This window comes from Falco rusticolus, chromosome Z, assembly GCF_015220075.1.
Source record: "Falco rusticolus isolate bFalRus1 chromosome Z, bFalRus1.pri, whole genome shotgun sequence".
NCBI classification, from domain to species: Eukaryota; Metazoa; Chordata; class Aves; order Falconiformes; family Falconidae; genus Falco; species Falco rusticolus.
The window spans coordinates 55427602-55453760 of NC_051210.1; the positions used below are offsets into that span (position 1 = coordinate 55427602).

Consider the following 26159-nt stretch of genomic DNA (forward strand, 5'->3'; position numbering starts at 1 on the left):
GAATACAAAAGGAGGACAGTGTGAAGTCTGAGGCTATCTGGAGTTTTTATCTCTTGTTATACATATGGAACCTCTAAAAGTCAGGGGAACAAAGTCTACTTGTACACATCCTCTTTCTGAACAGTGTAGTTAGTTTTATAGCTACATCTCAGGATCTATGCCAAGGAATGCTTCTAACCTGAAAAGTGACAGCAGAACAGCTGCTTAAGGAACTTATGTGCTCTCTTGCCTATTGTTTTGGAACTGCTCTCTTTAAATAAGCAAAATATATGCTTTTACACCTCTAAGCCAGTGAATGAACAAACCAAAACACATTTGTTGGTTATTGCAGCTTACTGCATTCTGATTATATCTGCACAACCTTAAAAGAGACAATAAGGTGGCATAGGTATCACTGAGGAAAGGAGAATAGATGCCTGTGTATCTGACTATGCAAGAGCTAAAATATTAATAAAAAGATGATCAGAAAACCTGACTGCAAACTTGTTTTTTAGACTTTTCTTTTATAAACAGTTTACTAAAATGAAAAACAATTTCTTTATTAACAATTATTTCTTAGCCATTAATATTTAACTTTACTGTTTCTATCTCAAGTGTTTTAAAACTCCTGGCTTTTGAAGCATGTTAGCTTTGCATCTTCAAATTTTTATTACCTACTATCAACTCTTCATTATCCCTTAACAACCTTCATGTAAATTAATGCGGAAAACACAAATTCAGCCCACACAGTGCTAAAACTGTCTTCACTCTAGGCCCCTCAACTGTTTTATTGAATGGCTGTTAATAGCCTTCAAACTTAATCCAAAAATGTGACTTTGTAGAATTTTCCTGCAAACAGGCATAAATTCATCAGCTACTTTCAATCTATGGATTGCTAGTACAGCTGCTGTAGGATTAGAGGGCAGCGTGCTTTACTTTCACTACTGAAGTATTCTCCTGTTGCTGTGACAGTGGCTCCCAAAGGTCCTCCAGCAATCCTCACGTTGTACACACACTAAAAGGCAAGAGACGTGCCTACGCTGACAATTTAGTAATTACTCCACCAGCACTGTAGCAGCACTAGCAAAAATGGGAAGTACCAATAAAAATTAGTTGCTCACATTTGATCCGCTTCACTAGCTCTCCTTCACTGACTGTTCAACAGCTGTAGCAGCAGAGATGCAGCTGACTAGGCCCCTGACAGAACCATCGGCAAACCCCAGTGAACTCACACAGAAACAGCACTGTCAGCCTGCTAATCTTGCCACATTCCTGGAGTTGTCCTTGCCAATATCACAGCCCAAAAGTCAGAAGAAACGTTGAAAAATAAAAAGCATGTTGTAAAATGAGCAGGCTGAACTGTGCAAACACTGCAGATTTCTCAGGTCGTGCCAGACCCTTTCTTCAGATCGGCACTGTCCCACAGCACTGTCCACAAGGACCTCTGAAGTCTTTCTGTCACGTGAGGAGCTCTGTATTTAAGTACACTATCTTTCTTTGCTCAGGTGAACAATGCAAGTAAATAAAGCCTACTCCTCCAATAAAGTTCTCCAAAATTTGAACAACAAAAGGCTAAGGCCTTTGTTAAAAACACTGGAGAAATACTCCATTTACGATCATATCATTCTTACCATAAAGAGATCAAATTCCTCCTCTCGTCGGGCAATCATCTGATTCAGAGTCTCATCATCAGGAACTTCATCTTCCTCCTAGTTACACAGATAAATAAAGGTATCAGGAAGAAGCTACATGCCACTTGAAGTAGCAGCCTCCATCAGGTCAGTGTTGCACTGACCCTCCTTCCGTCACAACACGCGTGAAGCACTCAAAACTGAAACTTTTAAAGTGTTAAGCAATTAAGTAGTAATGCAAAATAGACATCATTAGAGAGGTGACTGGGACTTATTACCCCCTTCATAAACTGAGCATGAGGAAATGAGCAAATATGCAACCAGGAAATTTGGGGTTGTGGTTTTCCTGGGTCAGAAGCACAGTTAGTGCTTCAGTTAAAATATATGCATTTCCGTTCTGCTCTTCTACAGTACTCCCTCAGAAATACCATTGTGCATTATGAGGTCTTTGCTGTCAAAGCAAGGAGAGTGCAAAAGTCCTGGTTAAATGAAAAAAGAAGAAAAAAGTCATTATACTGGGAAAAAGCCCTGCTGAATCCCTCTTGCTCTGGACCATTATCTGCCTACAAATTGAGATGTGAACCTCTGACTTCAGACAAAATTAATTATTCCATAAACACAGAAACAGTCCTTGGTAAAACAATTTAGAACAGTAGAATTCAACTAAAAATGTTAAAGCTGAACAGCTATGATACCCATTTTAATACAATCAGAGTCCACAATGTTCAGTTCCCCTCCTGAATTGTTCTTAAAGCACGTGGCATTTCAAATCTGACAACAGGTCAATCGAAACAATAAAACCACATACTGGCTCCTACACAGGGCTTACTGAACCTATATTACAGTATGCTGCAGTCCTAGAATTTTTCATGAAAACTCATGTTTTGTACTTAGTGAAATGGGAGTATAGAATGCCGCACATAGCAGCCAAAAAAACCTAATGTTCTGTAGCTTTTTCCCCCTGAAACAAACAGAAAAGGTCTTTATCTCTATCCACACATCTTATTTACCCTCCACTGGCAATATTTCTGTATCTCAGAAAAAAATGCAGTTCTTATTAATGCAATTCCCAACAAACTGAACACCTCTGTACCTTAATGTACATGTAATTTACATTTTAACATGAAAAAAAATAGCTGGGAAAATGACAGAGAGCTAGTTCTTCTCAATTCTAGTCAGTGCACCTTTAATGTTCAAGAAAAGGAACATAGTTACACACACAGACAGACTAGTATATGTCCCTTCTTTTATGATCAATGAAGAATGTGACCCTTAATGAAAGTTTCATATTCTTCCTATCATCTCAGACAGAGCAGCTTGTGATCTGAAAACAGTAAGGGATCCCACTGCAGAAGCTGTAACAACAGTGCCCACAACATCTGTGGTTAGTCTTAATAATCCTGTTGCAACCAGGCAGCCTTGGCAGAAGAAAAGTTTATAAACACCAGTGCCAATGAAAAATACCTCCATGAACACAAATTACTTCTAATCACCTGTCATACTTTCCTATTATTCCAATGTATCTTTCTAAATACACAGAAAATCTTTGCTTTATCTAGTACTGCTGAAAGAAAAAACAGAGCAAATAGGAGAGGAAAGAAGAAAGAAAAATAAGAGGAGTTTTGATACTGAATTTACGAAAACTACTGAGAAGGTACAAATAAGAATATAGTGCTCTACATACAAGTGCAAAAAACTTTGATATGCAAGTTTAAACCATGCTTAGCATAGGAATATTTAACTAGGTGGTCACTACACAATCTCTTTATTAGGTGTTCTAGTGTGTATGTGCAAGTCAAAGTTGTTTTGAGATGAGTAACTTTCTTGTCACTGTCTCATTTGATACTCAAATTTTGTTTCCAGTGATGTTGCAATGAAGAAGCAATGGCTGACCAGTGCAGGATGGTGCAAATTCAATCCCTCTTACTCCCTCAGCAGTTTCAGTGTTTGGGTGAAGTTTTGCATTGTCTCTGTTTACAAAGAAATTTTACTTGAAAGCTTCAGCTTCAGTCTGAATGTTAGGGGTCCCAAATATGGCTTTCATCCAAATGTTGAATTTTGTTCACATTAAAAGAAGAGTCTGCAGTGACAGGCAAAAGAAGGGGCTCACCATTCCATGCCAATGCAACACCAATGTTTGCTTTAAAGACTGATGCTGAGTTATGGCAAGCAAACCTTGGTTAAATCTGTGCTTGCTTCAGGATGGTAGACCAAGAGTATTTGAACAACACCCAAGAAGCAGATTGCTCTGAAATCATCTATGAAATAAGGCATGTCAAGTAGGCCTGAACTAGAGTCTTGACTTCTGAAACAATTTCAGAAAAATATTTTCTAGAGCTATGAAAACATAACAGATTTACATCAATTTTAAAAACAAATCGGCTTATGGAAAACTTCTATTGGTTTCAAGTTCATCTGTCTACTCATATAGATGGTATTGGCTGGTTGAGAACTACAGTTTTACTTTATCAAAAATGGTACATATACAACATCCCGTTTCTGCATTCAAACCCTAAATAAGAGAAAATTACTGCTAAACAGTTTGTCAGTCCTCTTCATTTCTTATGAAAAATACAAATGCAAGAATACAAAATTCTATCTTAATGATATACTAGCTTTTTCTAATGCACAAGAAGACAAAGAGTTTAGACAATTGTTTAACTATTGAAGAAGTAAACTCCTTGGTCTTTGAAACTTTACCCCACATAATGAAGGATGCCTGTAAAACAGACTATAGAATCTTCTTTCCTTTGAGTGTCCACCCTGTTCAGACATAAAAGGCACACTCAGAGGCAAAATTAGACTTTAAATCTCTGTGTCTTTAACCAGTACAGGTTATTTTTGAGGTGGGGAAAAAGTACTGCAGAATGGGATTCTTTTGTGTCTTCAGTGTAATTGATACATTTATACACTCTGTCCCAAATATGGCTTTCATCCAAATGCTGAATTTTGTTCACATTAAAAGAAGAGTCTGCAGTGACAGGCAAAAGAAGGGGCTCACCATTCCACAATCACAATTTCAGAGAAGAATACAATGAAAAGACAGGGACATACAGTCAAGTGATTCTATAATTTCACTTCTCACTATTACAAGGAAAGACTTGACAGCTGGTTTTTTAACAGCTAATTGTTTCTTGAAGAAGAAGTGGTAATCAGAAGTCCAGGTTGGACACAGCACCAGAAAGAGAGTTATTTTGCTGGCTTGCCCTAACCCTAGAGCATATCAAAGCAGATCTTAACTCTTTGGATCCAAAGGATCCAAAAGAAGCACAATAAGCAGAGTCTTTCAAGATTGAACCTAGGTAGTACTAGTTGCTCAGCATGTCTGAAAATCAGGTTACTTAGTTTAACACCTCAACTGGATTTAGGAACTGTTTTATAATCTGTTTTGGAAAAAATCTTTGAATAAAATTCTTTGCCAAAATTATGAGACAGCAGAAAGGGTTTAAGTTACAATGCCTAATTCTACACTAAGATTTAATTCTAACAATTGCATCACAACCATTACATTATAACCTATTACTGTGAGCCAAAAACAAACAAACAAAAAAAAAAACCCAAAAACAAAACCAGAGAGAAAAATTAAGTTGTTTCTTTGACTGGACGGCAAGAACATGATGACATTTCTGATTTCAAAGGACAGGACAAACTTTGGATCTGAGGAAAAAAATGGCAAAGTACTTCCTGGAACATTCCCTTACTGATTCCTTCTCACCACTTTACCTCATTTTCTTCTTCATGTTCCAATATAGCCTGTAGGAAGGCTCTCCTTTCATGGCTTGAAGATTTCTGATCAAACATTCCAGCCTGAATAACTTTTTGATCTACATTCAGCTTATACTTTGCAGCAGCAAGTATCTTCTCTTCCACACTGTTCACAGTACACAGTCGCAGGACTCGAACTTCATTCTGCTGACCAATTCGGTGAGCTCTGTCTTGGGCCTGCAAGTCCTATTAGGCAAAAAAATACAAGGAATGATTTATAATGTAAGTCTGCTACAGAAATTGTTCTCTGCTTAAAGGACATTATAATGCTGAATTCTTTTTGTTATACAAAGGAAGTACTCAAACAACAGTCCACCACAATTCACATGGTTCATTCCTCATCATCAAACTTCATCAGACCAAGGTAAAGGGAAAAATAAAAGGAAAAAACATGGACATGCTCTGTACCGTGTGCATGCAGTAAACCAAAAACTTCTTGAAAGCATGTGCAGTGACTGAGAACGGCTGATGTATTTATTTTTTCCCTTCCATTCAAATCTCATGGCCTTCCAAGCCAAAATGAACCCTAAAGTAAAACATGTCTTGTCTGCAGGAAAAGAAAGCAACTAATTACTAGGAAAAAAACCATACAGAAACTTACCTATTAAAGACCATTGCTAATTCTTAAATACATGAACTAAAAATTATTTGATCTGTTGAATTGGCTTTTAACTGGGAATATTTGCATTAAAACAGCTTAAATATGATCTTCCTGATTTAAAGTTCATACATACAAGAATGTGAATCAATATAACTATTTTTTGGTCAGGTGACTGCACTTAAGAAATGGTGAAAATAAAAAGTACACTGCAGGTCATAGGTAAAGAATTTCTTTTATTAATTCAAAATCTTATCTATTTTTTCGGGGAAAAGAGAAATCCATTAACTCCTATAAATGATGTGTTTCTACTTCAGCATAGTCAGATAATAAAGGGTATTTAACCTCAAAATGTATCACAGTTTTGTGCTACCGCACAACACAGAAATTTCTTAATGTAGAGGGAAAAAAACCAGGCAATGAGTGTGCCTGTTTCAGTCCAGCACCTTGCTTTTGCCACCGGTTAGCTCTTCCCTCCCACAATTCCCTTCCCAAGCACTACATCCCATGAGGCTGCTGCAACCTAAAGGTGTATTTGAAGTTCGCATTAACAGTGAAGATGAAGCTACAATATGAATTTGTTTACATAATTATTCTCAGAAGCACAGGAAAATGGTAAAGCCAGGAAATGTAAGTATTTCTGGAAATATGCTGTTTAAGTGCTACCTCTCCCTCACCTCCTCTTCCCCCTCAGTTATCCCCTTTTAGCACACTGCTCATTAAAATGAACAGCTCAGTCCCATCTGCCAGACAAGAGAAACTGCATGCACTGAAAAGAAGGTTGAGGGGAGACCTTATCACTCTCTACAGCTACCTGAAAGGACGTTGTAGTTAGGCAAGGATGGTTCTCTTTTCCCAAGTAACAAGCAATAGGACAAGCGGAAACAGCCTCAAATTGTTCCAGGGGGAGCTTAGATGGGATATTAGGAAAAATAACCACTGGAACAGGCTGCCCAGGGAAGTGAGTCACCATCCCTGCAGGTATTTAAAAGATGTATAGACATAGTGCTTAGGGACATGGTTTAGTGGTGGACTTGACAGGGTTAGGTTTATGTTTGGACTACATGATCTTAGGGATTTTTTTCCAACCTAAATGATTCTAAGCAATCTGCCAATTGAACACTCCAGAAAATATTCTGTAATTTTCACTATACCGCAAGGATTTATTGCTATCAAACTGTTGAAATATACAGTACTCTGCACTAAACTTGTCTGTGAAAGTGACCTGAAGACAACCAAAAATACAAAGAATGAAGTGTTTTCTACGCTGCTTTCAAAACCTCTAAATATAATTTCTTATATAAAAAAAAATTTCTTAAGCCTTGCTTTAAATGAGTCACCATGGCATCTATGGGAGTTCAAATGCCTTCAAACTTTTATATAAAACTCTCTTTAGACTCACTTCCCTTACTTTTACATGTGGCCATTGACTACGATGTGATTTGCATATATTTGCACAATAGCTGAAAACATACAGATAGCTAAGTACTTTCAGAGATATTTAAGTACATTAAAAAAAAAGGCACTAAGTGACAAAGATTTCAGTTACCTCTTCTGGATTTTTTAAATAAGCCAAGCAGTTTGATAATCTCTTTTACTAGTCATCTATACTCACTCCTACCCACCTACACCAACAGTTTAAGTTCAGTGTCTCAGGCCAAGACTGCTGCACTCATACGGCTAATAATTTCCTGAGACAGGCAGTGCTCTGCACAGCCTTTACTAAAATAGGGCAACCTATCTGCTGAAGACTCAAAATGTGGAGTTACTTATGTCCTAAGAGTTAAAGAATGAGTACAATTATACAAATTAAGCAGGCCTATAAGGCCCCTAGCTCTCAGGATTCCAAGACTCAGACAAAGTATATATACAAGCACAGAATTACTGATTACAACCGAAATGTTTCCTGGTTGTAGCAGTTTGCTTCACTAATTTTGTAACAGTTTTCTTCACTCAAAGCAGCATTTTATGACTTATCTGGATCTACTCCTTTCACCCCAGGTGATATAATCCCCAATTTAAAAAGGAACCCAAAAAAGCATGATGATATTCTTTGCAGATTTCATGAAGGTAAGTAAATAAAAATACCTGGTGAGGATTCCAGTCACTATCAAAGATTATAACGGTGTCAGCAGCCTGGAGATTTAAGCCTAGCCCTCCAGCTCTTGTACTCAGCAAGAAGATAAAGTACTGTGACCCAGGTTCGTTGAACTTCTTCAACAGAGCAGCTCGATCCTCTGATTTCGTTGTGCCTGAAAGGATATAAAAAAACCCCAACCTTACAATAAAGATGTGAACTAAAATAATGTAAATACAATGTCAGCTGCTAAAGGTACGTATTAGAAGGGAAATCTTAGCTCACTTGCTCTTTGCCATATCTGCCACATTTTCCATAATACAAAATAAACACTGGCCATGAATGTTTTGGTCAACTGCCTATCACATCTAAGAGGCAGACTTCTAAATACCTCTTATTAAGTATTTCTTCTGACGTTTCAGAAGTGGACTTTAAAATGCTGGCTAACATTGTTTTTTTATAACTCACATAAATGTCAACTGAAGTTGCTACACACAAACAGAAGAGAGCTACAGTTTTTATTAATGCCTTCTGGACACAACAGCATCTAAATATTTCAAAAGTTACTTAAAATACAGATTTATCAAAATGTGAGTGTTAGCCTTCAGAGTCATAATTAATATGAAAGGGATTGAAAATTCTTAAAATCTTGAGGGTGATAGTGTACAATGGCTGAGGGAGGGCAGGCAAGGAATTAAATACTGGTGAAACCATAGACAAAGTTCTAAGTAAAAACCAAGCCCTGTGCACTCTGACAATGAGATGAATTTCATGTACTTCGACAACAGTATATGCATCATCTTAGCCTGGTCCACTGTTTTCCTCACCTTTTTCACGCTTCTGTCTGTAACTGAAAGCCAAAGAAAGTCTGCTGGTTTAGGAAGGTATTGATAGATGTATAGAAGATGGATGTTTTTCTGTTACTGTGGTAGGTTGACCCCAGCCAGCTGCCAGACTCTCCCCCCACCCTACCCATCCTCAACACTACAGGCAGAGAAAATAAGATGGAAAAGCTCCTAGGCTGAGATAGAGGAAGTTTAATAAAAGTAAAAGCTGTGCATGCAAGCAAAGCAAAAAGAGGAATTAATTTACTACTTCCCAACATCAGGCAGATGTCCAGCCATGTCCTGGAAAGCAAAGCCTCAGCACCTGTAATGATTGCTTGGGAAGACAAATGCTGAAATGAGGAATGTCCCTGCATCCTCTTCCTTCACCTCAGCTTTTACTGCTGAGCATGTCCCTTTGGTCTGTTTGGGTCAGCCGTCCTGGCTGGGTCCCAGCTCACCCCCAGCCTACTAGCCTTGAAGGTGGAGGGGTAGTTTGGAGAGAAAGCCTTGACACTGTGCAAATATGGCTCAACAACAGCCAAAATGCTGCAGTGTTATCAATCCTGCCTAGCCAGAAATGCAAAGCACAGCACTACATGGGCTGTCAGGAGGAAAGTTAACTTCATCCCGGTCAGACCCAGTACAGTCACAGAGCCAAATGGCTAGCCCACAGAAACCTATTCCCTTCAGAAGCACATGACTTGGGTAGAAAACACTCTATGCAAGCAGACAGCTGGATAGTATCTACATACATATTACATTCCAGCCTGGAAGATATCATCACAAAACTGGTTTTTTTTGTGTTGATAAAACACAAAAAAAGAAGAAAAAAGTTGTTGATAAAAAACTGAAAAAAGAAGAAAAAAGGGTTCATCTCACTAGTTTAAGAAATTACCTGCAAAACCTTAAAGAAAACAGTATTTACTACACTGCATATTACCATAGACATCCTAGCATGAAAAAGAATTAATTTTAAAATACATGGTATAAGGTAATTTAAAACATTTTAAATGCAATATAATGAATATTTCCTGAATGGAAGCTTTAAAACATCTGCAGGCCAGAGGTGCAAGGAGGGTTTGGGTAGCACAGTTCTATTGTTCTGTAGCCAGTTTTGACAAAGGCATCCTGTGGCAGTGAGACAGCTTGTTTGCATCTCAGATTCATTACTCCATATTACAATTGAGGATAACAGTGTTTCAAGTCTATGTTCATTAATATTAGTAAAGGATGAGAACACTTCTCATCATTACTTTTTCTTCCAAATAAAGCATGAAGCAAAAAGTCTACTTAAAATGCTGCAAAAAGGATATCCAAAAGGACCTTAAACTCTCACTTTATTCAAGAACCTTAAACTCTCACTTTATTCATGCCATTCTTTATATTTTTCTTAAATCAATGCTTTTCTATTAAAAAGCTGTATTTTGATAAATGCTGCTGGCCCTATGTTATACTATAATGTGTGAGATAAATACATTAAGTAAAAATAATGAATATTTAAGAAGGTCAGTATGAGGCAGAGATCACCAACATGAAAGAAGGCAAAATGAAAACTTGTTTCAAACCGGTTTAATCCTCAGATGCTATTTTTAGTTATTTTCCTTTCAATATTACCCCACTATGTTTCTAAAACATTTTTTCATTCAAAGGTAATAAAACATATCTATACATAAAGTAATCGAGGCTACTGACCTTCCTGTGAAATTCAGGAAGAAAATCACAGGTACTACTTTACCTGTCACTGAAATTCAGCTGTCCTGTGGAGAACAGCAGCTGAACTTTAAACAGGCACAAATTAATTAATTCCCTGGAATTTCAGCAGAACACTGGCATTATCATCTCTCATCATGCGAATACTTTCAGGCAACTTAGATGGTGACAACTCATTGGGACCCTGGATTTTAAACCTTGTTAGAAAAGAGATCAGCCCCTAAATATCAAATCTCTACATAACCTGCATTCCAGGAACAGACCTCAGTGTATGTCAAAACAATCCCTCCACTGAATGGTTTGCAGGTTAAACAGATGAAAGAAAACAGTCAAAGAGCCAGGGAGATGGAGAATTAATTAAGATCAACTCTGCCAAGAGAGGCAGAAGTACATCTTCCTCAGTACCTTCTCTGTAGGAACAGGGAAAATTCTAGTAAGCTGCAGCTTAAGAGTCTACCGCCATAACTTCAAGATACTACCCTTGCAGACTCTTCCTTCATGGATCTGTCAAATCATTTTTTGAACATGTGTACACTTTTGTATAGTCACATCACAGCACTGCTGTGCTAGGAAGACACTAGCAAGAGAACCCAGGTCTTCCATGCCCAAATTACTGAAGCATGCTACCTCCTTATTATTTATCCTTTTTTTCATTTAGCTTACCATCAAGACGCAGGTAAAGGAAATTTCGAAAGGCAAAGTAGTCTTCCATAATGGTCATAAGTGATGTCATTTGACAGAAAAGAAGCACACGATGGTTAGTAGCTCGTAACTTTGGTAGAATACGATCGAGTAGCTCAAACTTCCCTGAGGCCCGATAAAGTTCAGCTCTGTTGAAGAGAAAAAGCACAGCAAATGCCAAAATAAGCTTGCATTTAGAAAAGTTTTTAATCATTATCATGTCAGAGTATAACAGAAAGATGAATTTACTTAAGATAAAACTAATAGCACTTTTCTCTCTTTAAACTGTTTATATTGATTAAAATAAAAAATAAACACCTATGTGAATTCCTGTTTGCAAAGGATTTTTCTTCAATTATGAAAACTGTGTGGACTTTCAGCCACACAGAATACCCTCCTTTATGAAACTAAATTCTGTTTCATTATTTATCTAAACAGACATTATTTCTCAGCTAGATAAGCATTTTATCAGTTAAGACATTCACCTGCTAGTTTTGCTTTCAACTGGCATTTACTGCAGCTGTAAGTTGTATTTAATCAGGCACGTTAGAAACAATTCCCTTTCCACTCAACTACTATGTACATGAAAGTGAAATATTCCAAACTTAACCAATGTACAGAGATAATGGGAAGAGTCTGACAGAGGATATACTACTCTTCAGCCATATATCCTTAGTAGTCCTGAACAATGTTTGGTTGCTTTGATTAGCTGCTCTTCTGTCTTCTATGCAAAACAAGACTCTTAGGAATGAAACTGAACTCATAACTGAGAAAAGTAAACAGGTTGTCTAAATCAGCATCACAGCAATATGCTTTACAAAAATAATTTTCACACAACTTTTTTTCCAACCTTAAGTCTGTACTCTCAAAATATGATTTATCATTAGCAACAGTACACTGAAGTCCACAAGACACATGGCTTTCTGATATGCAAACATATGTAATCAGCAAAAGACTAAACTATTCGGGAGACAAGTGGTCTCATACACTAGTTAAGGAAAAAAAAAAAGAAGTATCATTAACACCTGAACAAGAAGGGAATCACATGGCAGATATACACCTTTCCTAGAGAAAGCATTAAGTTCTAGACAGTTGCACAAAGAAGTGCCAAGGACAAAATTTAAATCTATGTAATTTGAAATAATGGAAGAAATGCTACTTTAATTTGGAATAAAGATGGTAAAGAGGTAAAAGCAGAAAGCAAAAATTACAAGAAAGAGAAGAAAACCCCAACTGATACCTCTGAAGAGTCATTCCAAAGAATTTCAGATGCTATCTGAGCTATTCCAGTACAAGGGTATGTGCCTTGTACGTGTACCTGTAAATTTTTAGCATGTACCTTCTAAAAAAGTAATGTGATACATTAGTTCCAATACAACATTATGAACAGGAGGAAAAACTGAAAGTTACCCATTGATGACACCATTTGAGTAGCCTAAGTGTTCAGCGAAGGACTCCTGCAGAGTTATACAAAATAAACAGATTATTATGAACTACAAAGTAACCCAAAATTATGCATTTTTATATCAATTAAATATATGACTGTTGGGGCTTGAGTTCCGTTATGTTCACACTTTTGGAATCTACCTTGTAGCAACAGTGCTCTGCTTAACATTTTCCTGTACTACTATTTTTTTAAATTCATGGTTTGCAGAAGAAACTTCCATCACACACAATTTACCAGTTTACAAACAGTGTAGAAACTAATTAATTTATACTAATTACTGGAAGATCCATTTGGAAATCACTCAGTTTAATTAGTTAGCACACAAGAGAACAAAAAGTGAAAACTACAATGATAATACATCACAGTAGGTACTTAATTATTCTTTTCATAAATGTAGTTACACTCCCGATATTTATGATGCTTTCTATCTTTGCAGATATATTATTACATTTATGTACTTCGAGTCCTAATGAGAGATACTATATAGATAAGTACATTTTTGCTGAAAAAACAAGGTGTATATAGTAGGACAATTCTGGCTGATACTGTAAAAGATTAGCAACCTGCTAATTACAAAGATCCTGCACATGACATTTGAACTAGAGTCTCTACATCATAGATCAGGTCTAAGTAGAGATTAAGTTGCTCTGGAATGTCTTAAGTTAAAAAAAAACTTCATTTTTTAAAGGTGATGTCTCCATAAGATTAAATGCTTTAAAACTAGACTTCAGATTGCCAACAAAAAATTGGCGTTTGGTCCATTTGTTTCTAAAACAATGACCGTAATGACTTTTTCAACTGTGTCCTTTTCAGCAAAAATGATGTGGACAGAGATGTCCCCTTCCACACACATAAGCTTCAGCTGCAGTTTTCTATTATGTTGGCCTTCTGCATAAAAACAACTCTCAAAATCAAACCTGTCAGTCTTACCTCAATGTGTTGAAACATGTATGGGTGATTGCATATCTTTCTCAATTGCATGATAGTGTTCATCAGAGTTTTTGCCCCACCTTTTCCCTATGGGTACAAACAATCCAAATTAAATGATATGTCTAATTTCTCAGCTAATTAATGAAGCTTTTGAAAGATATTTTACATGTAGGCATAAAAATGCTTCTATCCCAAGCCTGAACACGCATCACTGATAAAAAAAACCCACCAAACAAAATCTAAAACAACAAAAAACCTCAGAAGCTACTGTGCAGTTCTCTTACTGTATAAATTCATCTATCATTAAGGATGCTCCATAACAAAAAAGAAAGACCTGAAAAATCCACAAAGTGCATTATGTACCTACCTGCAGTATTCACAGTGGGAAGTGGAGCATCTACTGTCCTGCACACTGCTTATTTGTACTGTTTATTATGAAACAGCACAAACTCCATCAGGTCTGAACCCTCTAACAGGAAACAATTCTAGATGAATGCCTTTCAATTCTACAGTGTCTCCCCATCTGTTAACTGGATATGTGGGTTTACTCTTTCCAGGACAAGTAAAACACAAGGCCACAGGCAGCTAAAAAGCTAGAGATGACCAAAGCCTGTGAGTTACTTGAGTATTTACAAAGTATATTCTCAAAACCTACTCTACAGTGAAGGTTTTTTAGAACCAGGACAGACTTCACACAATTGTGCTAGACTAAAAACTGGTGGATACAAGTTTGAGAATATTATATCATATGAACATCAATAAAAACTTGTTGCTTTCAGATGCCATTTTGCTTTGCTATGATTTTATGAAAATGTAATCAGTGTGACAACAATATTCCAAGCGTACTGCATGACTATTTCAGATTTATTTTAAAAATCTCAGCCAAAACAATCTAGCAATCTCCAATAGTAAAACTACAGGAAAAGTACACTGTTTGATCGTATCATATACTAGTAACATTCTACTCTTTCCTGGAAAGAACAGTGAAATCATAACTTCCATCTAGAGACTTTACTTTTGAAGGGGGTACCCCACACATCTAAAACTTCGGGGTTTTTCCTTTCAAAATCTCCCTAATTTGGCCTAGAATGCAGTTCAATTTTGTTCTAAGATTAGGTAACTTCCTAGAGCTTCCCAGCTTAATGAATTCTCTCTAGTCTGAGCTGGTGCCAGGCTAGAGCTGCAGAAAGACTGTTCGTAACACAGTAGTAGTTTGATCAATGAACCCAAGCCCCTCTGCTGAAAACAGATAGCATGGATAAGACAGCCTGATGAAGCAGTTAAAGAAAAAAGAAAAAAAAGCAAGCAAGAAAAAAATTTTAGATGATTGGGGAGAGGGAAAGGAGAAAGAGGTGTTCAGAAGACAGCAAAGTCAATTTGAACTGGATAAGCAAAAAGCTGGGTTGAGAATCAAGTCAGGGAAAATTGACAGAAGATTGTGAGCTGGTGAAAGAAAGGAAAGAGACCAGAAAGAGAAGGAAGCAGAAGACTCCGTTACAAAATGAGATTTGTAGGACAAAAGTAAAGACATCAAACTACAGAATTACATTAAAAATACAACAAAGGAACACAAATGAATGTTTACAAAGTGCTTAAACTATGAAGATGAGTATTAATATCCAACAGTAAGAATCAGCTTTGCCTGGAGTTTGAAAAAGCACCAGGAAAGGAAACAATTTGACTGCACATAACAAAACAAAACAAGATACTGAATAAAAAAGTAACCCATTGTACCAATGCAACCTGCAAAAGGATCATGGAAAGAAAGTATATGATTGCAGTGCAACACATAACAGGGTGCAAACACACACTGTGACACACCAACTGTTCTGCAGCGCCTATTCGAGGTATTTTACATTTATTATAATGTGGAAAGTATATACACACAAGGTGATGAATGGCAATTTGTTGATATTAACTGGATCGAGTCCCATGATGGTATAATCAAAATTTACTAACACGTAGTCTAAATCTGACTACAAGACTCTGAATCCTACTGTTCTCTTAAGTAACTTTGTCATTAACAGATCTTACAATATGAATGCAAGCATAAAGCCCTAGCTGGCCAAAACAAGATTTACACTGAACTAATAGCTCTTAAAGATAAGATGAATAACCTTCTGTAGTCTGCATTGCCACAATCACAATTATTCAGGTACATTACTGGATCAAACTTGGCTAAGGGAAATGCTGGCTTTTTTCAAACATTGACTGTTTGCAGAATGCCATTGTAACTACAGTGAATACAAAAAGCATCTTTTCCTTCTGAACAGAAAGCACAAGCTGCAGTCTTCTAAAATAAAAGCATATCTGATAGACATTTCTTTTCCCATGACAGATACCTGCAGTATCTGTCTATAGACTTATAGAATAAGTCTACATACTTATTCTATAAAACAGAAATCATATTAACATGTTCAATCATAATACATTGTTTTCTACATGGTTTAGTCTTTCTTTTGTACCTTCTTGTCTTTTTCAGAACCATCAGTGAGAAGGATTCCCTTGGCTTGCATGTGACGGTACAGGATCTTCTGAAGAGCTGACATATCACATTTGATCACATATTCCACCTAGTGGGAAAAAACAAAAAAACAACCATAAACACACTGACATGTTAGTAGGATCTCACTGCAGTTTCTTGTCATCCTAAAACAGAAACCAAAAAAACTACTCATCTTTCGTCTGTACCCTAACACCACATATGATTTCAGTGAGCAGCAATCCAACTGCAACCACAGCAATGAGTATCTCAAAAGATTCTCTGTGAGAATCATAACCACTATGAGACAGTTGGATTCTAAGAACGTAACTGCAGAATTGCCAAATATATTTTTTACTCATTCTGTAATTTTAACAATTTAAAAAAATAATTAGAAAGCAATTTTGTTTTATTTTACATTTTAACTTGTTATTTAAAAAAATAAAATTATGTTTAATAACCTGTGGACTTTATGTCTGTAAAGCATTACAAAAATATCAAGCAAACCATTATAAAAATATCATTTTAAAAAAATTGTATACCTAGTAAATAAGCATCCCTTACAGTATCTAATTAGCATTATCCTTACCTAGGTTGGCATAGAAATATGCCATTTTCTCAACATTAGCTCAAACCTCAGGGAACAAAGTACTGTATGATCCTCACATGCAGTTTGACTTCTTGTTCAGCTTTGTAAAACTCTATTTATTACAGCAGGTTTTGACTGCACACTATCTTTAAATCCAGTAATACAGACTTCATACCCCAATTTAACCCATTTTTTCCTGTTATTCAATTTCCAGATTACAGCCACTATGTTTTTAATAAGTTATGTAAAATAAAAAGTCACATAACAAAGCCACACTAGTGGCTAGAAATCTTTCAAGTGGTGACGAAAAGAAAAAGCATAAGCTTCCTAATGTTTAATAAATACATCAAATAAAAATTATCAGGTTTTCTTCTCAGAAAGACAGGAGGATGAACTCATTAGAGAGAAGTGACTATTCCTTCATTGGCTTCTTTACCAAGATTTATCAGATGAAATTACACTGATTAACAGGCTTTGGTCAACAAGTTCAGTCCTCATGGTTGTACTAACTGCCTTTTTCACAAACAAGATAATGGAAACAAAAAGAAACATGGTCCCCTGAGTACCAGTGTTTATGCAACTTCTAAATCCTCCTCTTCCAATGCCTGTTAATGGATTTATCAGATACAGTGCCTCTACCTGGCAGAAATTTGAATAGAAATAAAGATTTCAGTAATATTTTCAGAAGTATGTTTCATTCTGAAATAAATGCTTCTGAGGATACTGAGAGTCTCACACTCAAAGGAACAGAAAGTCACAACAGTAGAAGTGTTCACAACATTATAAAGATGAGAAAGAATTTTTTTAAAGCCTTTCTTTGAATACTGTCATTAAGCATCTCTACAGAGCTCTTCATGCAGCCAGTGTTAGTCAACTCATAACAAAACTTACAAAAATTTCATTTTGGCATGGTTTTAACCAAGTTGACCTTAGCACCAAATTTTCCCTAGACCACCTTCAAATTTACTTGTTTGTTTAGTTGCTATTGTTATTCTGGGAAGGGTGAATGGGAGAAGTGATGCAGGATTGCAGAGGACAACAGGGTGGGGTGAGATGAGCTGGCCAGAGATAAAAACAAGGACCTTTCAAATCAGAAAATGATTTTATATTCCAAATTAAAAAGCCACTAGTTACAAAAAAACTGTGCAATTTCAACAAGACACTTCACACAACTCCACAAATATCAACATAGGATCAAGTTCCGCCTGCTTTATAAAGTCCAGTAGTCCTTTAGGAATTTCAGTGAACTAGCTAAGGGAGCAAGGGTTCTACCCAATGCAGGGATGACGGGACAAGACAGAATCTAATCGTCAGTGTATGGCTGGCTCACAACTTGAAACCAGATATTAGGGAAATATAATTGTTGCATGCCTTATATGGATGACTACAAACAGAAATAAAGCTGGAAGCCTAGTGAGGAATCCTGAGAATGCAGAAACTTCAGGTATTCAGGCTTCCTCAATGGCCAACTTTCTTTGCAGAGTTATAAACAAACCACAGGAACATTACATAATGCTTAAAAAAACTATTAAACCCCTTCCACAACTCCTCTCATTGCAAACCTTTTCTGGCAGTTGAGACTCAACCTCTTTCTTCAATCTCCTCAGCAAGAAGGGTCGGAGCACTTTATGGAGACGACGGATGATCAAAATTGTTTCTTCTTCATTTAAGTCCACCTACAAAAGTTTATAGAAGTCACTACGTGGTAACTCAGTATATTAGGTAATATCTTTGCTTATATGACAGGTTAAGCATGTCTGATAATTGCTTGCATGTTACAAGCAAACCAACTCATAATATTTTAATATCAGAAAACTGATATTAAAATTTTCTGGCATAAAAAAGGTGGCTTTTAGTTATGTTAATTTCCCAAGTACCAGGGAGAGTTCAAACACTAATCCTTCTGTATAAGCTCCTTTCTGTTTTACAAAAATAGTTTGCTTCTAATGTTTTAAAAAAAACTGCTACAGTACCCTTTCTCCAGTCATGGCAAATGGAGCATTGAACCACTGTTCAAAGGTGCTACAGCTCTTGAAAATGGTTGGGAGGAGGAAATTGAGAAGAGCCCAAAGTTCAGGCAATTTGTTCTGCAATGGAGTCCCAGTCAGCAGTATTCGCCTAGGGGCCACATAGTGAGTATTCAAGACCTGAGTCAGCTTGCAGTGATGGTTCTTCATTCGATGGCCTTCATCTACTATCATGTATTTCCATCGAATCTAAAAGAAAAAGAAAAATTGGCAAAGTCAGATCAGGTCAGACTTAGTCAAATTCCTCCCAACAGGCGTAGAACAATAATACTTGAAGCCTGAGACATCACTCATTCTCATTTATGAGAAAAGCCAAATCAAGCATTAGCTAAGTACCAGTGCCCTTGCAGCAAAAACAGAAAAAAACATTAGGTTTGCTGGATCTGATGATGAATTCTGATTTGAATTGCTCCAGCAAACAGCAGATTCCTCCCATTTCTGGGAGACAGATTAGGGTGATTAGCTAGCTCTTCAAGAATATGATTCACAGGGGAAGAAAGAGACCACATGAACTCCAGATGACCTATCTCCAACACAAACTTTGACAGGAGACAAAACCATTTCCAGAAAAAAGAACTTCTCACAAAAACCTGCAACTCTGAACTTTGTTTTGTTTCAGCTAATCCTATGTTTTTACTCAAGAAGGAAGCTGCATAATTACAATCATCTCAAGTTACTCAGTTTATTCAGTCACAGCAGATGTTGAAAGGAAGTTGCTCAAGCTCTCTGTTATCATGTGTACTAACTACATGGGCAGTAAACACATGTGCCACACTGACATATGACTAGGAAAGCCTTGGTTTGTACTTTCACAGGTGCTAACTAATTCCATTTCCCAGGAAAGGTTGAATGGCATAGTGCTGTCCTTCCTATCTTTTTAGGAAGAGTTGGCAAAAATGATAGGGGAAGGAAAACTCTGCAGTCTCAAACTGTTCTCAGGTGTTCAGAATTATGCTAAGAAAACGCACTGCCTTTGCATGAGAGAGGAAACATGAGTAATGTAAATATGCAGTATGTAATAGAGTGAAATAAAGTGAAAATGAAGAACAAAGAAACAGTAGGAGCGTATGGTTTCTCTGTGTGTCAAAATGCCTCTTTAGTCTGCTTTGTGTGCACATAACATAGTCTTACAGTACAGCAAATTTCAAATTAATTCATTACAATTGAGGCACACCTGTTGACACTTTGTGAGCCTTTAGGAACTCGGCCATGTGTGGTAAAGACTCTGGATACCAGACTGATGATACAGGTAACAGTCATTTGGGTAAAAGTGACCACACAGCGGGAAAGGCTCTAATAAAAGTGAGCTTCAAGTCAGAAACAATGTGGGAAAAAAAATAAAGTCAGGACTGCAGATTAGGTAAAATGCCATTAAGCAGAGGGTAGAAAAGCAATGTTTTTCCAAGGACTGGCAGGTATATAGTACTGACAGAATTACACAAAGGAATTACTGTCCTGGCCACATTCAAGGAAATTCTGATGTTTACAGGGAGAAGAGCTGTGACTGAGAAGTCCAATCATAAACAGAGTAATAGAAAAGTAAATGAAAGGTTTCATTTCTGTTGAAGGACAGAACAACAGCTCAGGACTTCCCTATAAAACAAAAATGCATTTTGTGCCAGGCACTATTTCAACATGTTTTGAAGGTCTTGCTGCTAAGAGATGACAGTCATTATTACCTTGGCAAGGATATGTTTGTCCTTTATTATGTACTCATAAGTAGTTAAAAGAACATTAAATTTTCCACTTCGAAGCTGAGGAACAAGTGAGCGGCGCATTGCAGGTGTACCCTAGAAGAGAGAGCTAAGTGAATAGTTATTCTTTCTTCTAATGAAGAAAGTATATAATTTTTATGAATTAGCAGATAAAGAGCAACCACATGAACTTGTAATCCTACAGTACTGCAAACAATACATCAATGCATTCCAAACTTCTTCAGAGTACTTTCCCTAAACAGCTACTAGACTGTAGAGCTCTGTTTATGGGGCACTGGAAACATGTAGCTAGCAGTCTAGCCTCCTTACAAATTGCTTGGCCATAACACTACTATAGTGAGCAAAGAGCAAAGTATTCAGCTATGTATAAAATGTGAAGCAGATATCATTTGTATTACTCTTATCAGAAGCCTTGCAACGTGATAATTAACAATTTGATTCTGCACTTCACTATGTGAAAGTAATTACAGTTTATTACAGTCTTATGATACTGCTTAGTACCTGATATACATGACAAAACTTCGCTAGCAGTTTAGAAATGTATGCAGAGGCAGTGTTAAAACTGGCTCTATTCTCATTCCTTCAACTCTATAATCAGATAAAAAGCAAATCAAACCTTGTAAGATATCTTCACCACAGAAGGAGCCCATTTGTCAAATTCATATGTCCAATTGGATAAAGTCCTATCATAGAGATAATAAAGAAAACGTAATATATCTCAGCATTGGCAGGTAATACTTTATAAATGTTTCCAAGTGTATTTTCAAAAATGCCTTTTATATACTGTAATAAAATACAAGCAACTCTGAGAAGGTAGTAAACAGAAAAAAGTGTTTTCAGCTCACATTCAGGGGCCTCTTTGAAAGCAATTCAGAGTAGTATTTTGCATGCATCTTGGTATTTTGGAGCATATTAAAATGATAACAAAGGAACAAAAATCAGATTTTTAAGTTCTTTTATACTACCTATCATCCAAAACCTGATGTTACAATTTTTCAGATACAGCCTCATGAAGTTGATTAGTTCATCTGTGTTCTACTCAAGTAAAACTACTCATAATGCCACCCAGTGCCACTATACAGGTCTGTTTTTGCACAGTGTTTCTGCTGTTTGATCACAACAGTTAGGTTTTAATAGCTAGGCTAGTTGTTATCATGATATAGCAGCAAAAAATAACTTTGAGTTTTTTCAGTTGCTTGCCTTGTTTTCTTTTAATTTCTCTTACTGGACCTGTGATGACAACAGTGCCAGCTATTAAGAAAAGGCAGGGAAAGGCTGCTTTTAAAATACATGCAGGAAAGTAATTTCTGCTGCTTTCTTTTAGAACATAAGAAAAATAATTACCAAGAACTTAAAATAAATCACATTTTTTTACTGTGCCCATGTGAAATCAAACATGAATGACATTTCCCCCTTATTTTTAACTTTGTATTACTTGTATAGATACTTCTTCTCCCAATCACTTCTTTTCACACTAGATCTCATAATTTGTATTCATATAATTATGCATAGCTGTGGTATTTATGTTAGTCAATCAGTTACTACCGCAGCCAGAAGACAAGATACCTCAAAAGAAATCAAAAGAGATGGCCACGAATAAAATTTATCCCAGTCCTACAACACATTTGCACGCTCAGCACAACTAGCAGACAAATTATCTAACAAAAGGCCAGGGAGCTTCTGCACATCAATCAAGTCACTTACAAAAATATGCAAACAACCCCTCAATATGCTACATCAGTTTTATAATGCCTGACAGTTTTTATTTTAAACACAGCACTAGAAATCACTAAAACCCACACCTCACCTTTGGAGAAAGGAAAATGCATTAAGAGAAATGTATAAAACAAGCAGCATCTTGGAAAGCTAAGGAAAAGCAAAAGGTGGAAGCACCATAAACAATCATGAACTGGACACCTGACCAAAGTGTGAGTATCATTCACCAAAGCTACGTCCCGGGCTAGTTAAACAGTACTTAAAAGATCATCCAACCTCATTAAAGCATGACTACTTGGTATCATCAAGGTGCCAGTTGTTTAAAGAATTAAGCAACAGATTTTTAATATCAGTTATAAGTTGTATGGGGAACCGCACGGTTGTAATATGAAAAAAATATCCCCCTCTTGTGGCTTAAGAGTGAATTACAGTAAATTCACTACGAGCTTGCGAAAAGAGTGGACAGAAACTAACGGCATCAAGCGCTTTATCAGCCTTCTGTTCACCCTTCCAAAGCCAGACAATTACGTGAGAAGAAATGTCAAAGTAAACATTGACTACATGCTCAGTGTAATGCCACTGTGCATCTCTGGTAGTATCATTACTTGAAAAACAAGTTGGTGTATTGAGAACACACATCTGCAATGCTTAGAACGATTAACAGAGAGGGAACCTTTACTTACGAAAGGGGAACAATGATGAGATAGGGGCCATTGAGTCTTTTGTGCTCCATCAGGTAAGTGATGAGTGCAATAGTCTGTATTGTCTTTCCCAGGCCCATTTCATCAGCTAAAATTCCATTCAGATTGTTATTATAGAGCGAAACCATCCATTCCAGTCCCTGGAGCTGAAATGAAGGGCAGTAGTTTCAGTTATTAAAACCCACACTAATTAATACCAGTACTACAGAACCAAAGTTCTGATGTCCCTGCCTACTTAGATGTTCAATTTCCTTTAATAATACTATATGCACAGGGATCCCCAGCTATCTTAACACCTTCCCGCCACAAAAAATTAAAAAAAAAACCAAAAAAAAAAACCCAAAAAACCAACCCAAACAAAAACCACCAAAACCAAACCACAAGAAAAAACAATAAAACAAAACAAGTTACATTTCTTGTAACAGCTATATGGAAATCATCACTCCTGTTTAGCAAAGCCCATAATATGAAGTCAGATTTCATAGATGGAGGTTTTTGTGTACTGCATACAAAGCAACACAGGCACTCACATGTAAGGCTGATAAACACTTCACATCATAAGTTTGTTCTTCAATTTCAGTACTAACACATGTAATACTTTCTGTGTGTATTTCATGGCATTTCCCTGTGTCAATTAAAATCTTTCAAAACCAAATCCATCAAGTCTGGGCAAAACATGTAAGCTTCACACTTGCCAATTGCATCACTGGTATGCTAAAACTCATGGAGCACATCCATTTATGTCTGCTGTCCAGACCTTCACATGTCAGAGTAGGCCCCCTTTGTTCAGTTACACCTTCTGCAGAAAATCCCAGAGCCAGAAGGAAGCCAGAGTACTGTAGCTAAGAAATGTCTACATAAGAGAATTTCACATTCCAAGGAATACTGCTAGAAAGCACTGACTCGGATCATTCCCTTGTCACACAGACTTCCACATATCTGTGTATCTCATTACTGATGCAAGTGCAAAGTAAGTGTTCGCTTCTAAGACCCAGACTTCTGCTGTGTCCCACGTGTGGAGAGAGAAGTAAATTAAGAAGCCTAAGAAAATTCAGAGAGAAAACACTATATGCTTGAAGTAACCTGTTGCTCCTATAAGAGAGTATCCAAAATAATGTTGCCAATTTACTAGCTCTATGTATGTACATTGCTGACTGATTTCTGTTTAGTTATGAAATACTCAGGCCACCAAGAGTTTGTTCTGAATTTGTTCTGCACCTTTATGTCCCACTTTCAAAGCAGTTTAAGAATTGGGAATAAGAAAACTGTCTCTTCTATGTCATTGAACTTTCTCCACTGACATATACCGCTATGAAGGAAGAGACAATCTGACCAAACTTGACAGTAAGAAACATGGAAAATCAGAAAAAAAAGTTGAGAAGGAAGAAGTATGTAAAATCTAGAGGACAGGGAAATACAAGAAGTGAAGGAGAGAGTCACAGAACAGTCTCCTTAAGAACATTCTTGCTAGAACCAAAGCCAAGCCTCAATGCTCCTGACATAAAGCTCCTTAAACAAGTCTACCTCTTACCTCTGGTGCAATTATATATAGAACAGACACCACAAAGAACAAATCTAATTATTCAGTTGCTAGATATCATAGTGAGTAGCCAAAGGACCTGCTTTAACTGGCATGCCCTGTATGAGTGTCTGTGTAACTGCATTTTATTTTGCTTTGTGGCACACAGGGAAATTGCATTGCAAAACACGGATCTGCATAATTTAAGAATATTTTTGTGCTCCATAAGTAATTACAATTTAGGAAGTAAAGGAATTACCACAATCTTAATTTCCCATCCATGAGCACTTTAAGCCAATATGACCACCAAATTAGTACTGTTACACACTATTCATTTAGTACATCAGGTAAACTTTCCCAGACAATGAATCATGATTATGCAGTAAAGGTGGTGTCTTGACTGTGTCTGTTGGCTCCCTGCTTCACTGGGTGCACAAGGGGGATAACATATTGACAATGAGGCAGCAGAAATAAAAAGGGCATCATAGCTGACAATCTGGCATATATCTCTATATGGTCGGATTCTATCTTGTCTTAGTCATGATGTTCCTCAGTGGTGCCAGAAAAGTTAGTTAACCTATTGTATTCAAAATCAGCCCCTGAATGACATATTCCTCTCTGCTGAGGGCTCACAGTGAGACACCTGGAAGTGCTAAGGATTCAGAACAGAATTCAAATTCAGATGGAGTTTTGCTGTGAACAAGTAGGATCATGGGATTACTCAGTTTGGAATAGACCTCAGGCAGTCTCTAGGCCAATACCCCGCCCAAAGCAGGTCTAGCCTTGGGACTAGGTTGCTCAAGGCTTTATATGGTGAGTGAATGAAAACCTCTTAAGGCCCTGCTCTACAGCAGCCCTGTTCTCTTCTGTACACCCAGTATGAACACTCTTGTTCATTTTTGTTATCAGCATTTGTTCATTTGCCTTGTTATCCCACTATGTCCCACAGTTAGGAACCCAATATAAACATACTAAAATGCTTTGGAAAGACAAACCACCTTAACTCTTGAACTTTGTATTATTTAAACAAGCTACTGTAATAGATGGCAATGCTAAGGAGCACAGGAAGCTGGGGGCTGTAATCGTAATGCTTTGTACTTAGGAAACAGTCTTCTTCCTAGTTCTCTGGAAGTAGAGACAGATACACAATACACCTTTATGACATCTCAGTAAGTATTATTCTTTCTTGTATGTGGATGTAGAAATAATGTTCTGACTGCAGAAAAGATACAGGTTCTTGGAGTTTCCTATAAAGCTGTACAATAGAAGAAATGTTGAAAACATGTGCCAAGGACATGTTCAATTATATATGAATCTAGCTTAGGTCAGCACACAAGTTCCTAGTTACTAAATCCATGCATGTGTGTAAAGAATGTGAGACATCGGTTTCCATAGTAAAGTATTTTGTTTCCAACTTTCATCTATCACTGCACTGAAATACTGGGATCTTAAAAAATAAAATGCTAAATTTTTAAACATTGGAAGAAGAAAAATATTGTTAACACACCACAAATGAAAACAACGAACAGAACTGAAATTCCAGGTCAGTCAATGGTAGCAAACCAAATATTATTGGTCTGCAATGAAAAAAAAGTTACAGGTATATACAGAAAGTTGGTATTGTTATTCAAGCAGTGTGTATGAAACATTATCTATGATAGGTAATGGCCATTGCTTTGTCCATGTAATTCCCAAATTCTAACCTACTAGAGATCTTGCATTTCTTAACACATTTTCAGTTTGCCACTTGAAATACCACATTGAA

At 36.8% G+C, this 26159-nt stretch overlaps 1 protein-coding gene across 4 annotated transcripts in view; it reads right to left on the minus strand.

Annotated features, from left to right (window-relative positions):
- Positions 1–26159, minus strand: part of SMARCA2 (SWI/SNF related, matrix associated, actin dependent regulator of chromatin, subfamily a, member 2) — a 120128-nt gene that overhangs the window by 36985 nt on the left and 56984 nt on the right. For all 4 annotated transcript variants that reach the window (XM_037372839.1, XM_037372835.1, XM_037372838.1 and 1 more), the window contains 12 exons: positions 22858–23021; positions 21075–21141; positions 20423–20533; positions 18690–18932; positions 18279–18392; positions 16111–16218; positions 13646–13732; positions 12679–12725; positions 11251–11417; positions 8062–8225; positions 5334–5561; positions 1611–1688 (listed from right to left, as the gene is read on the minus strand). In XM_037372839.1, coding sequence (XP_037228736.1) covers positions 1611–1688; positions 5334–5561; positions 8062–8225; positions 11251–11417; positions 12679–12725; positions 13646–13732; positions 16111–16218; positions 18279–18392; positions 18690–18932; positions 20423–20533; positions 21075–21141; positions 22858–23021 — 1578 coding nt within the window. The remainder of the gene's footprint in view (positions 1–1610; positions 1689–5333; positions 5562–8061; positions 8226–11250; positions 11418–12678; positions 12726–13645; positions 13733–16110; positions 16219–18278; positions 18393–18689; positions 18933–20422; positions 20534–21074; positions 21142–22857; positions 23022–26159) is intronic.